The sequence below is a fragment of the Paralichthys olivaceus genome, chromosome 18 (genome assembly GCF_024713975.1).
Source record: "Paralichthys olivaceus isolate ysfri-2021 chromosome 18, ASM2471397v2, whole genome shotgun sequence".
NCBI lineage: Eukaryota > Metazoa > Chordata > Actinopteri > Pleuronectiformes > Paralichthyidae > Paralichthys > Paralichthys olivaceus.
The window spans coordinates 20,785,001-20,799,742 of NC_091110.1; the positions used below are offsets into that span (position 1 = coordinate 20,785,001).

Below are 14,742 nucleotides of genomic sequence, written 5' to 3' on the forward strand. Positions count from 1 at the left end.
GCTGACGTCAGTGGAACATCTCAATCTCCTCTGATATTCAGGTTAATCTAATTATGAAGATTCCCTCTGATACGCTTCATCGTCAATGACGGCCAAGATGGAGACACCTTTCTACCACGACGACTCTCCCGCTGTCTCCGGCTACAGCCACATCGCTGAGTACGAGCGTTACCCAGGAAACAAGATGCTGATGAGTAAGAAGGCCATGTCAGTGGTGGGCAGTCATCACTTCCCTGGTGGTGGCGCCGCAGGAGGGAGGGGCGGGAACCCCAGCAACTTGGGGCTTGGCGGGAACAGCTCCCTGATGTCGTCTGCTGCTTCGGCAGCGTCTCCGGGGGACATGAACCTACTGAAGCTGGCGTCGCCCGATCTGGAGCACCTGATCATTCAGACCAATCAGGGACTGGTCACAACCAGCCCTGTGTCCAACTCCACCAACCCCTTCATTTACCGCAACCAGGCCACCAACGAGCAAGAAGGATTCGCCGATGGCTTCGTCAAAGCACTGGCTGACCTTCACAAGCAGAACCAGCTGGTCGGAGGCGGCCCCATGTCCCCGTCCTCGTCCTGCTCTGTTTCCCTGCAGGCATCCTACCAGAGGAACCTGATGTCCACCGCTGACCTGCCCGTTTACACCAACCTCAGCAGCTACAACCAGGGCCAGATGCCTTATTCTGGAGGCCAGATAGCGTACTGTGGCGGGTCAGGACACGGTGGACCACCTCAGCCTCACACCCGAGGCATGGATGCCCCTCAGACAGTCCCTGAGGTGCCTCACCCATCAGGTGACCCCATGTCCCCTCCATCCCTCTCCCCGATTGACCTAGAGACGCAGGAGCGAATCAAAGCTGAACGCAAGAAGCTCCGCAACCGCATCGCTGCGTCTAAGTGCCGCAAGAGAAAGCTGGAGCGGATATCCCGGCTGGAGGAGAAGGTGAAGGTCCTGAAGACCCAGAACTCAGACCTGGCCTCCACCGCCTCCATGTTGAGGGAGCAGGTCACTCAGCTCAAACAGAAGGTCATGAGTCACATCACCAATGGCTGCCAGATCACTGTCGGCTCCGCTGCCGCCACCAGGTCTGGAGGTGGAGGAGGAGGGACGGGCAGCGAGGACTCCAGCTGCTGAGGAAGACGGACACAGGGGAAATGAAGTTTCACTCGTGCTCTTGGTCAGAGCGAGCAGACAGCGAGCAGCTCGGCGTCACCGGACAAGAGGACGTTTGAGGGATTTATGCTGCCTGACGGTCCCGCTAAAAGCACTGTCAATCATGGAGCCAGAGGAGGCAGAGCTTGGATAAGGGAGGAGACAGGAGGCGGGACAAACGCCTGACACGAGAGAAGTTTGGACTTTACTCAGAAAAGACAGAAACAAAAGACAAATGAAAACAGATTGAATTTAAAGAGACTGTTTAACAGCAGAGTGTGTGTGTCTGAGTGTGTGTGTGTTCAAATGTCACTGAATCACTGAATTCTCATGAAACATATTCAATAGAACTGAAGTGATGTCCTCAGTGTGGATGTGAAGTAATCAGATTACTTCTAACGACAGAGCGAGGCAGGTACGTTAATCACAAAAGTTTTTTTCCAGATTTTTCGTCTCACTTCAATCGGCCAAGGTTTAGTTGGTTTTTGTAATCTGATTACTTCTTTTCACTATAATGTCATTGTGTCGGTAAATAAACCAGTGGTGCAAACATGCAAAAGTACATTTCTCTGTTTTCATTTTGAATTTGAACAAATCCAAATTTGACACCAGATCAGTCAAAGCAATTTAGGATTTTTTACTTGACGTTTATGACGTCTCTATTTTTGTACAAATGTAAAAAAGTTGTCGATGTTAATAAGATGAAATGTGTGTGAACGATCTGATTTGATCAAATTCTTTGTGTCTAGTTCTCATGAAAATCTTTTGTGTTCATTTCCTTCACACTATGTTTAATGTTTGTGGTAATAATACAAGTGATCTTTCTTTCTTTGCTGTCATGCACCTGACGTGATCTGTCGTTACTGAAACACGTCAGACACGTGTCCGAGTCATGAGGGAATTCAACTGACTTCAGGTACAACACACGTTTGGTTTCATGTAGAAATGTGAAGATTTTAAATTGCATCTTATTCTTCCTTTTAGTTTTTACTGTAAAATGACAAATGAATGAAATGATGAAATAATCAAATCTGCAGATTTCCATCAGGGTTTCTCCATTTTCATCAGAAACTTAAGCTATTGTTGTAAATCCAAATAAAAATACTTATGGAAATAAAGACTATAAACAACACCTCTGTGTAAGATCCATGCAGGCAACATGTACGTGGACAGTTCCACAATTGGCCATAAGACAAAAACATGAGCGGCAGTGAAAACAGCCCCATATACAAGTGAGTGGCTGTCCACATACTTTTGTCCACGTGTTGTTTATCTCATCGATGACTCATCAATCCGAGCAACAGAACTCAACACAAACTTAACATCTTCATCTTCTGTGAGTTTAATCAGAGCTTGATGTGAAACATTAAAGTCTTTAAATCAGGTTGAAGTGTGAGACGTCACTGAAGCAGTCGATGAGTGAAACTGAGTCACGTGTTAATCACAGTGTTTCTGAGAATCCTCTGATGTCATCACTGCTCTTCAGCAAAAACTAAAACCTTCTGTTCAACAAAACAAACTTTACAAACTAATTCATCTGAACCGAATCTGACGAGAGAATGAAACAGAGAGAAAAGTGAAATGAGACGTTCAAAGAAAGAACAAAGTGTGTGTGTATATATAAAAAATATATATATATATACTGTATATATATATATATATACACAGTATATATATACTTAAATATATTCTATAGCTGTTGAATCTGTTAAATAACGTAAACATTTCCTGTCACATGACGTGAACCTGCATCAGTGTTCTGCCTCCTGATTGGTTCGCTTCTCCTCTCATTACCTCACTGTTTGTTTATGTTGTTACTTTCAAGAGTTACTGTGTAACAGGCACACACACACACACACACACACACTCACACTCACACTCACACACTCACACTCACACTCACACACTCACACTCACACACACACACACACACACACACTCACACACACACACACACTCACACTCACACACACACTCACACACACACACACACACACACTCACACACACGCACACAAACACACACAGGCACACACACACACAGGCACACACACTCACACACACACACACACACACGCACACACACACACACACACACACACACACACACGCACACACACACACACACACATGCACACACACACTTTTTGGTTTGATGTTGCTATGGTGACAGATTTAAACAGGTAGAAAACAAAAAGACGAGTGTAACAGGAGAGACACACTCTCACACAAACAAACACACTCACACATTTTAGCTGCAGAGAAATGAATCATGTCTCAATAAATGTGAATCAAACATTGAAATGATTGAGGAAAGATGAAACTGAGTTGTTGTGTTATGCAACCAACACAAACACAACAACAACACAACGAGATTTGAGAAAATCACTGTGGTGATCAGTGACTCCTGATGGAGAGATGAGGGATGATGGAGGGATGATGGAGGGATGATGGAGGGATGTATTATTGGCTCTGTAGATATTTGATGGTGACTCAGATGCTCCGCCCACAGACACACTGAGTCACCACGTACTGCCGAGTGCTCGGTGTGTGTTTGTGCATGATGTGTGTGTGTGTGTGTGTGTTTGTGTGCATGATGTGTGTGTGTGTGTTTTGTACCTGATGTAAATGTCAGTAAAGTGAGAATCTGACTCTTTCTCGCAGTTTTTTTCCCTCGATCTGATTGGACGACGTTACAGCAGGAACTTAATGACCCGACACATATCGAACTTGTTGAAGACGTTAAATAAATGTTTGTAAAGATGTTTCTGTCATTTCGTTCTTCTCTCTCTGATGATTGTTCAAGTGTTTCTGATCAGTTTGGTTTTCATTAATTATTTGATGATATAGAAACAGGCGTAGACGTGATTGACAGCTGACACTGACTCAGGATTGGTCGAGAGCATACGTGGGCGGTACCTTGATAACATCACTCAACTCCAAGATCACTGCTGCTCAGACTCTGACTGCAAATTACATCAAAAACACAAAATGGCAGCATTTGTATCAGAGATATTTTAGCTTCATATCTAGAGACGTGTCGTTGTCGTTATTTACAGTCTCTGATCTTTATTTACAGTCTCTGATCTTTATTTACAGTCTCTGATCGTTATTTACAGTCTCTGATCTTTATTTACAGTCTCTGATCTTTATTTAGTCTCTGATCGTTATTTACAGTCTCTGATCGTTATTTACAGTCTCTGATCTTTATTTAGTCTCTGATCGTTATTTACAGTCTCTGATCGTTATTTACAGTCTCTGATCGTTATTTACAGTCTCTGATCGTTATTTACGGTCTCTGATCTTTATTTACAGTCTCTGATCGTTATTTACAGTCTCTGATCGTTATTTACTGATCTTTATTTACAGTCTCTGATCGTTATTTACGGTCCACGTCCTCCTTCACACGTTCTAAGTCTTCATGGTGTTGCTTCTCTTTCGGCCTCTGGAGGATTCTGATGTTAACGGCATGTGATAGTTTCCGTCTCTGCAGAAATCCAGATGTGATGCCCACAGACTGAAGCGTGCACGGTCTGCGACAGATCATGTTTTGCAGCTCGGACAATTTAACTTCTCTGAAACTCGAGTGTGTGACTCTCTGAGGATGTAGATCTGTCCGTCATCACACATGATGAGAGGTCGACCCTCCTCCTCCTCACTCCTTCCACACACATCGCCTCCTGCAGGCGTCTGGTGTTTTCTCTCTAAATAACGATAGCAGTTAATTCTTCAGTCCAACAAGTAGATTCTGGTGCTGGAACGTCCTTCTGGATTAAACTGAGCGTTCCAGGCTTGTTTTAGCTCCGGCCTCCAGGTTCCAGCTCATGTCAGACAGAAGAGTCACAGCGACAGACTTCACCTTCAGGCAAACGTTACTGCGAGACTCCTCCAGGCTCCTGTAGAAATATTAATGAGATGTAAACTGACATCTCATTTAACGCCGTGCCCTGAAGTGGACTCACCTGCACGACTCTTTCACTCGTCAACTCAACTCCCACCGAAATGAAGTTTTATTTCTTTCTGCTGAAGAGCCGCATGTTGAATGTTGGAATTAAGACTTTGTTGCTGCTGGATCTTTTCTTTGGGCATAAAAATAAAAACATTCATTAAAATACAACACAAAACATTTGTAATGGAAAAGAAATTAAATTAAACATAAACAGCAGCTTCAGACTAAATGAAACAGGATAAAACAGACAAAACATTTGCAATAAATAAAAGTGAACAAAAGATAAAACAGAAAAACCACAGAGGAATGAATCTGGTAGAAAAGGTTTCTTGAAAATGTGAAGAATTATTTTCCACATGAGTTTTTAAATCCTGGAGAGAGAAAGAAACAGTTTAGTGGATATTTTACAACCATGATTGTTTGAGTCGTCACATTTATTAAAATCACAATGAAAACAAACTCATTGAATTTTAATTGATATAAAAACAAATGTTAATGATGAAAATGTATAAACTGGTCACAATATTATATATTTGCATTACTTTCTTTTTTAATAAATATTTTTAATTCATAAAGCCTCATTAAAAGATTGTTTAATATGCACTGAGTTAGTGTGTGTGTGTGTTCTTCACAGCAGTGTTCGTCAATGCATTTAGACAGCAGCAGTTTCCTCCTGGCTACACTGGTCAACGCCTGAAGACACACACACACACACACACACACACACACACACACACACACACACACACACACACACACACACATCATGCATGAACACACACGTGGCTCCTGACAGTGTTTCAGGATAATTAGATCTGCTCCACACTTTAAAACAAGACATTCAGCTCAAATATGTGTGTGTGTGTGTGTGTGTGTGTGTGTGTGTGTGTCTGTCTGTGTGTGTCAGTTACACTGTGAGAAACCAGGGACACAATCAGAGGTTCATGTAATATTATGGGATGTATTCACAGGGCCCAGAGACGTCTCTTTACATTTAAAATTCTAATCATCGTTGTAATGTGGGGAAATAAACTTACTCAATATAATATGATCTGTTTTTTTCAGGATTTAAAATTCATAGTGCAACATAAACTGCAGCACATCATCTCACTGATGAATAAGATTAGTTTCTCACAGTCATATGTATTTTACTATTTGAATAAATGAGCAGGAAAAGCTCCAGATTCCTTTAGATTTACTTTTTAAAACTCTGCACTTAAAGCAACACTATGAAACAGGCACTGATGAACAGCGCCCCCTGCAGCCACACATGATGAACTCTGTCGGTCTCTGTGTCTAATGAAGTGAATCATGTAAAAACAAAGTGAATCAATGTGTAGAGCTCTGTGTTATAAACTCCGTATGAAAGACAAGTCAGTGGTTCTACAATTAAAAATAGGAAATATTGACTTTACCACAGACGGTAAAGTTGTTGAATGAAGTTAATTCTGACAAAGATTAAAAACATGTTGATTAAACAGATGAAGATTTTCTCCTGTCATTAGCATTAGTGTCGGTGTAGCACATTAGCTACAGGTTTTACTGAGCTAGAATTAATCCTCTTCACACTCATCTATTATTCATGGAGCTGGTTTATTTTCTTGGATCAGGACGAGGGAGCAGAGCTTATTTAAATTTAACACTTCCATGAAAACAAGGTGCTGCTGCTTGAGGGAGGACTGTCTCTGTCATGAACTGGTTTTTAATGTTTGATTTGATTTAGTTCATCTTAATATTTCCACATGCTGCTCGTCTGTGGGGAGAACTGATTCTAACCTTTGTCAAACCACTGAACAAACCAGAAGAACAAAGAAGAAAATCACACTGAGGAATTCAGAGAGACTCAGATCTTCTGTATTTCCTCCTTTTCATTTTGTCCTCATACATAAAGTGTTTAACATGAAAAAGCCCTTTTAGAAATTTCAATGAAAACAAACCTTCATTACATAGAAATCAGACGACCGTAAAATGAAACTGGCTTCACTTTTTTAGAAGATTTCATCTGTTACATATTCAATCAATGATTCATTCATATATGAAAATTAAATGCATTTAAACATTTTGAAGCAAAGCAGATTCACTTTGTTCTAAAATAAGACAAACATGTTCTGGACTGACTCTGGTGGAAACTTATTCAAGATATTATCTTAATAAAGTTAAATACAAACTGTTCCACACAAAAATCTCCTTATTGTGAAAATGTTACATTTTTTATGTAACTTAGATTTTTGAAGTGAAAAGAAAAAGGTTTGCAGCCTCGTGAGCATCTCTATGAACCTGCTGTTCAACGATGCTTGAAGCTAAATGCTAACATCACTGTGTGAATAAAGAGGACGACACGTCTCCGCCTCCCGTCGTACAGAAATAAAGCTCAAAGATCTCAGCTACAGGACCGCCCTCTTTACGTGGTCCGGCCCATACATCCTGATTCAGTCTCAGCTGTCAATCAAGGCGTCTCAGGTCGTTTTTATCTATATATAAATAAGATGTTATACTGCCGTCAGCCACCAGGAGGATAACAAGACGCTTTGGCTTCAGTTTACGGAGCCGTCTTCCATCGTCCATCTTTATTTCTAGTCTCTAGTACAGACACACAGACAGTGCTAACATACTTAGCTTAGTTTAGCATTGGCTGATTAGCACTGAACAGCTGAGACTAGTGGGAATGATTTTAGTTATTCAAGTATTGTTCGCCTCATATTTGCTTCCATTAGACTAAACGTCAAACATGATTCAGGACATAAAACCAGGATGAGCTCCTGTTGAACTCAGATAAAACTACGGTTCTGATACTAAACACCTCAGAGATTCATTATCGAAGGATTAACCTGCTCCTTCATCTCTGTCAGACATGTCCTCATGTACAAATACTTTAAACCTGAAGTCACAAACTGTTTCTTCTAATGTAGAGAATCTGTTCTTGTGTTGATGTCTTCAGTTCATCAGCATCTATTGTCCTCGTGTCCTGGAGACGGATCCTCACATGAGACTCTGAGCTTCAGTTACTGCTCAGAAAGTGTCTCTGTAGTTTGACTCTAGTTGAGTGAAGGACAGAGGACGCTGCTGCTTGTTGACATCGATGAGACAAACTGGATATGAGACAAACTGGATATGAGACAAATCAAATGTGACTGATTTGATTGATTGATAAGATGTTAAAATTATGACCTGATGGTGGCGCTAAATAAAAAGTCAGATAATGACAATAATTAAGGAGCAGAAAATGTGATGAAAGTTTTTGACGTATTAAATCTACTTTTACACGCTGCATGTTGTAATTAAAGAAACTTGAAGTTACGGTGAAGGAATGATTGTTTTCTCTATTAAACCCTGAAATATGTTTTTCCTCTGAAGCCCCTGGGAGCAGATCACAGGCTCCGAGTCGCTGCTCGGCGTCACAGAGCCGTGAGTCAGTCGACTGAAGGAACCCGGCGAGGGATGAAAGTGGTATTAGTGCCGCTTAATTCATCCTGACAGTTGGAAATGTTAAATCCTGCAGGGGCCCGGCTTAGCTCGCTGCCTAAGTAGGTTAAATACAAACCAGTGTGATCAATCTGCATACACCAACTAAACATGAGCCACTGTGGTGAGGAGGAAACACCCGGCACACTGACAACCAGGGGCCTAACAACCAGGGGCCTGACAACCAGGGGCCTGACAACCAGGAGCCTGACAACCAGAAGCTGCTGACAACCAGGAGCCTGACAACCAGGAGCCTGACAACCAGAAGCTGCTGACAACCAGGAGCCTAACAACCAGGAGGCTGACAACCAGGGGCCTGACAACCAGAACCTGCTGACAACCAAGTGCCTGACAACCAGGGGCCTGACAACCAGGGGCCTGACAACCAGGAGCCTGACAACCAGAAGCTGCTGACAACCAGGAGCCTGACAACCAGGAGGCTGACAACCAGGGGCCTGACAACCAGAACCTGCTGACAACCAGGAGCCTAACAACCAGGGGCCTGACAACCAGAAGCTGCTGACAACCAGGAGCCTAACAACCAGGGGCCTGACAACCAGGAGCCTGACAACCAGGAGCCTGACAACCAGAAGCTGCTGACAACCAGGAGCCTAACAACCAGGGGCCTGACAACCAGGGGCCTGACAACCAGGAGCCTGACAACCAGGAGCCTGACAACCAGGGGCCTGACAACCAGGGGCCTAACAACCAGGGGCCTGACAACCAGGGGCCTAACAACCAGGGGCCTAACAACCAGGAGCCTGACAACCAGGGGCCTGACAACCAGGAGCCTGACAACCAGGGGCCTAACAACCAGGGGCCTGACAACCAGGGGCCTAACAACCAGGGGCCTGACAACCAGGGGCCTAACAACCAGGAGCCTGACAACCAGGGGCCTGACAACCAGGAGCCTGACAACCAGGGGCCTGACAACCAGGGGCCTGACAACCAGAAGCTGCTGACAACCAGGGGCCTGACAACCAGGAGCCTGACAACCAGGGGCCTAACAACCAGGAGCCTGACAACCAGGGGCCTAACAACCAGGAGCCTGACAACCAGGGGCCTGACAACCAGGAGCCTGACAACCAGGGGCCTGACAACCAGGGGCCTGACAACCAGGGGCCTAACAACCAGGAGCCTGACAACCAGGGGCCTGACAATCAGAAGCTGTTGACAACCAGGAGCTGCTGACAACCAGGAGCCTGGCAACTAGGAGCCTGACAACCAGGGGCCTGACAACCAGGAGCCTGACAACCAGGAGCCTGACAACCAGGAGCCTGGCAACCAGGAGCCTGACAACCAGGAGCCTGACAACCAGGGGCCTGACAATCAGAAGCTGTTGACAACCAGGAGCTGCTGACAACCAGGAGCCTGACAACCAGGAGCCTGACAACCAGGAGCCTGACAACCAGGAGCCTGGCAACTAGGAGCCTGACAACCAGGGGCCTGACAACCAGGAGCCTGACAACCAGGGGCCTGACAACCAGGAGCCTGACAACCAGGAACCTGGGCCTGCATCCTCACCACAAGATGGCAGCGTTTGTATCTGAGATATTTGCTCTGAGAGGAAACAAGTCTTTATTTAGTTGAAGGTTGTGACTCACTTCACGTCTCTGATGTGTTTGTGATGTCGGTGCAGCTCCAGCTTTGTTCTGGATCAATCTCCTGACGTCCGTTAACCTGCTCGGCTGCGGCTGGAACAACGATGGAGAAAAACCCTGCAGCTGCTGCATGAAATTACAGCAGGAAAACAAACGAGGAGGAAATGTATGCTGCTGCTTCTTTGTGTTCACGCTGCGAGAGAGGAAGCTGAGCGGAAACTGATCGGATCTGATCAGAGCCACGTTCAGGATGAGGCCAGCGGTGCAGGGTGTGTGTGTGTGTGTGTGTGTGTGTGTGCACATTCACAGAGCCAGAAACTAATTTCATCCTGAGTCGTGGTCACAGCTCGTCTAAAAATAATAACGCTTCACATGTTGTATCTGCAAACTTGAGGTCTGAATGAGAATCAGCTGCTCATCACGTCATTCACTACATTTTCATTTGAGACAAAATCACCACATCTCTACAAACTTTCTCTTTCTTTACATTCTAGATCCACTTGTGTCCATTTCAACCCTTTATTATTATAATGTCAGACTATCCATTCTGTTTCCTTCTGCAGGTCAAAGGTCACCTCAGAGCCACTTCTTGGCCGCTGAGCTGCGATTAGTCAGTCAAGGTTGAAAATGATATTTAGAAAAAACCTTCAGGCTGCCGCTCGTCTTCCTCAACTCATTAACAAGGTCAAATCAACAAAATGTCCAAGTCAGTGAAACTTCACAGACGCAGAAGAAACCGACCGTCACTTCTTCATCTGACGTCCGCCACAGACAAGCCTTATTTCAAAGTAAAAGCCCTGCAAGACTATTTTTGTCAAATTTCAAAGTAAAAGCAGGACTCACTGAGAATTCATTTGTGTTTCAGGTGATATCCAGATAAGTTTTCAACCTGTAAATAAAGATGACGACATGACAGCTCCTAAAAGTAAGGCTGAATCATCTCTATTGCCCCCTGGTGTTTGGCTGCAGTACAGCTCATAAACCCTCCTCCTCCGTGTTAGCAGATGGGACATGAACCAAACTAAGAAGTCAAAGTAGATGTTTCTGTCATTTCAGCTCGTTCTTCTCTCTGAGGTTTGTTCCAGTGTTTCTGATGAGTTTGGTTTCATTAGTTATTGATGATAGAACAACAGTCATGATTGACACTAGAGATGAAAAGTGTGTAAAGATTTTGTCTGATGATTAGAGACATGAAAATGATCATCAGTTCAAAACTACTGAATTTTAAAATCTAAACATGTTGGAACATCTGGGGCGGGGGAGCGGACACAGAGGACAGTGACAGACTCAGTGTCAGAGTGACTGAGTTGTTATTTGAAGTTTGGTCTGGACTCAGATTATAATTATCACCTTTACTCTCTTATGTTTGCTTAGTTTGTCTCGTAGCAGATTAATGTTCCTGAATTAAAGCTGACAAATCCCAAATAAATGACTGACACCAGAGTGTGTGTCAGTGTGTACATACATTCAGTGTTGATTTGTTAGTGTGTGTACTTTCAGATTATTATTAGCAACAAGCTTAAGGTGCCATCCAACCCACCCAGCACGCACGCACGCACGCACGCACGCACCTCTGGTTTCTCTCGACTGAATCTGGATCCACTTCCACAGTCAATGACTTCATATAAATTATGTTTGTTATTTGTAATAAAATGTCACAAATGTATTCTATCAAGACAATGAAGAGTCAAACTGATTCTGCCTCCACGTCGTTAATGTGCAGTGACGTTGAAAGTCTGAATTCATCATCTGACCTAAACTGACCTTCACCTAAAGATCACTTTTCACAAGAAAAAAGGAAATCTCTCAAGATCGATCTGTGATTTAAGTGAAGTGTGAAGTTCAGCTGGACTTTGCTGCCCGTTGTCTTACAAAGTTACTCATGACATCGGGCAGGAATTCAGACGTGACTCAAACCAGCGACACACACTCAGACGTCTGCAACAGCGACGCCCTTTACCCCTGGAGGAGTGATGTCACACGGTCTCCACCCAGGTGTGCGTCACGGTGACGGCAGCAGACAAACACTCGGACCGAACCACACGTCTGTGTTTACCAAGCAGATGAATAAACACACGCTAAACTCAGACTTCATCCTGCAACACAACAATGTTCATCGTCCAACCAGAAATGAGAAAAACTTTGGAATGAGCTTGGAATAAAAAAAAAAATATATATTATATATATATATATATATATATATATGTAAATAAGTATAATCACATAGCAAATAATTCTAGACCTCATGTTAAAAGTATATAAAGTAATTCTACAACAGCAAATACAGGTGAACATGAACTATGACACAAATCTAGAGCACACACTCGTGATCAGTGCACAAATATAACAATAATATAGAAATGATGTAATCATGGATCATAAAAGTGCATGAAAACACATATTCTAAAACATGACATTATTATTATCAACATGAAATAAATCAGGTGCACGAGTTGAACATAAAGTTATCATTATTTTGAACAATTTAAACAATGTAGTACAGTTGACTTACTAATACACACGTGTCTCTACAGCAACAAGTCAATCATTTATGAAGACGTTTTAAAGACTGCAGGACACTAATGATTGAATTATAAGCAGGAATTTAAAAACTTTTCCGACACCTGCTGCTCTGCTCAAACTTTCAATCACACACTGTAAATAAAGACGACGACAAAAAAATATCTTGAAAACAAACTCTGCCATCTTGTGCAGATGTCGTCATTTGGCAGAAATATATGTATTTCACGCGTGCTTTGATTTTTTTGTTTGGTTTATGTCCCATCTGCTAACATGGAGGAGGAGGGTTTAATACCTGTACCGAAGTCAGCCACCAGGGGCGATCGAGACGTGTGGGAGGATTATGCAAAAGCTATTGTACGAAGGTTGCGTCTGGATCTGGATCAGGAATTTTTGGTCTTTGAACATTATGAGAATATTTTTCCACATTTTCTCAGAGAATAATTCACAATGAAAGAATCAGTGAGATCTGATCCAGATACAAATGCACTGAGTTCAATGTAGTTTCATAAGGAGACAGAGCGATGATTGTTTCCTCTGCAGCTGCTTTGCTCAGCAGCACTTCAGCAGCATCACTGACCTGCTCCTTCTGACTTCTTCTCTGGGATTTGAACCAGCGGCTCCAGCAGGGCTCCTCCCCCGTCTCTTCCTCCCCCACTCGTCCTCTTCCTCCCTGCAGGCGTCCTCCAGTGTTTTTCAGGGAGCAGCAGATTATTGGCACAGAGATCAGACAGTGTTATAGATCTGATAAACGCCGCCGGGCAGATTTTAGACTCATGACAGTGTTTATATTTAAATATACATCAGCATCATTATCGTTATGTTCGAGCCGCTGACCTCAGTTTACAGTTCGATGCTCCAGGTTGAATCCAGCGAGTCCACACTGAGGAGAATGAAAAGTGAAGCTGTGTAGATTTTATCTGGGTCAGAGGATGAACATTCATCAGCAGCAGCAGACGCAGAGAAAGAGAAGAAAAGATTAAATGTATAATACAGTAAATATATACATATATATATATATAAAGCAACTCTTCATTCTTTTTAATATCCTGCTGTTTTACCTGACATGTTGTATCATCTCCTCTTCGTCTGCTGTTTAGATGTGATTTGATTTCATCTGCTTTACTGAGAATATTTATATTTTGTCTTATTTTTCTTACTGTTACTCAAATAGAACCACTTTAATTTTTTTAGTCTTTAACAAAGTTTCCATATGCTGTGTTCATTTGTTCAAAATCAATGGTTTTCAAATCAATTGTTATATTCAATCAATATTTAAAAATACATTTACTTGATTAATGGTTTAAAATATTGCTTTTGTAATTTTTTATGATTAAAACAGGAAGTAACGTGTCATATTAATCTTTTATCAGTGGACACAGAACCTGTGAATAAATGGAATCCTCATTAAAAGCATTTTTAATAGAGCTCATGAACGTTACCTCTGTTGCTTGTGGCGGCAGCAGCAGTGCATGCTGGGAGCAGGAGGTGATGCAGGTTTAATCCAAGCGGTCAGACTGCAGCCTGAGGAGCATCATGGTTCAGACGGGTCGACCTTGATGCTCTGGACCTTCGTAACAAACACGTCAACCTGCATCAGCTTCACAGAGGTGTGTTCACCTGAGGGGGCGGGGCCTGTATGTGACGTCCTGCTGCGGTCATTACACAAAAAACACACTGATGATTCTACTGAAGTTTGTCCAGAGGGTGGTGCTGCAGAGCTCATCCTACTCTGCAGGGTTCATCCTCTGGGGAAGAGGAACGTGATCAAGAAATGTGATTACCTCCACCAAGGTTGTGTTTTCATCCCTGTCCATTAGTTTGTGTGTTTGTCAACAGGCTTACACAAAACTACAGATCAACAGTAAACTTGGTGAAGGTCTTGTGGGTCAGAATGATGTATTTTAAAACTGATTTCTCAAGAGAATAATTCACGATCTTGATGAAAAGAATCGGACATTCGGTGTTGGATCTTGGGGAAGGTATGAGATCTAAACATCACACTGAAAATAAAAACCAGAGTTCAACTCTACAGACTTGTTTCTACTTTCACTCTCACAAACTCTT

The 14,742-nt window shown here is 42.9% G+C and overlaps 1 protein-coding gene and 1 long non-coding RNA gene across 2 annotated transcripts in view; one reads left to right on the top strand and one right to left on the bottom strand.

The window, feature by feature from the left end:
- Window positions 1-2,276, top strand: part of june (JunE proto-oncogene, AP-1 transcription factor subunit) — a 4,171-nt gene extending 1,895 nt beyond the window's left edge. Inside the window, exon 2 of the mRNA XM_069514172.1 lies at window positions 1-2,276. This exon is cut by the window's left edge and continues 65 nt beyond it. Within this exon, the coding sequence (XP_069370273.1) occupies window positions 86-1,126 (1,041 nt within the window). The 5' untranslated portion in view covers window positions 1-85 and the 3' untranslated portion in view covers window positions 1,127-2,276.
- A 2,624-nt stretch (window positions 2,277-4,900) lies between these two features.
- LOC138405477 (uncharacterized) lies at window positions 4,901-14,251 on the bottom strand. The gene is made up of 5 exons (XR_011239220.1): window positions 14,118-14,251; window positions 13,513-13,595; window positions 13,256-13,348; window positions 5,106-5,222; window positions 4,901-5,039 (listed from the first exon to the last, which is right to left on the bottom strand). It is a non-coding gene; the product is annotated as an uncharacterized lncRNA (long non-coding RNA).
- Window positions 14,252-14,742: the final 491 nt, after the last annotated feature.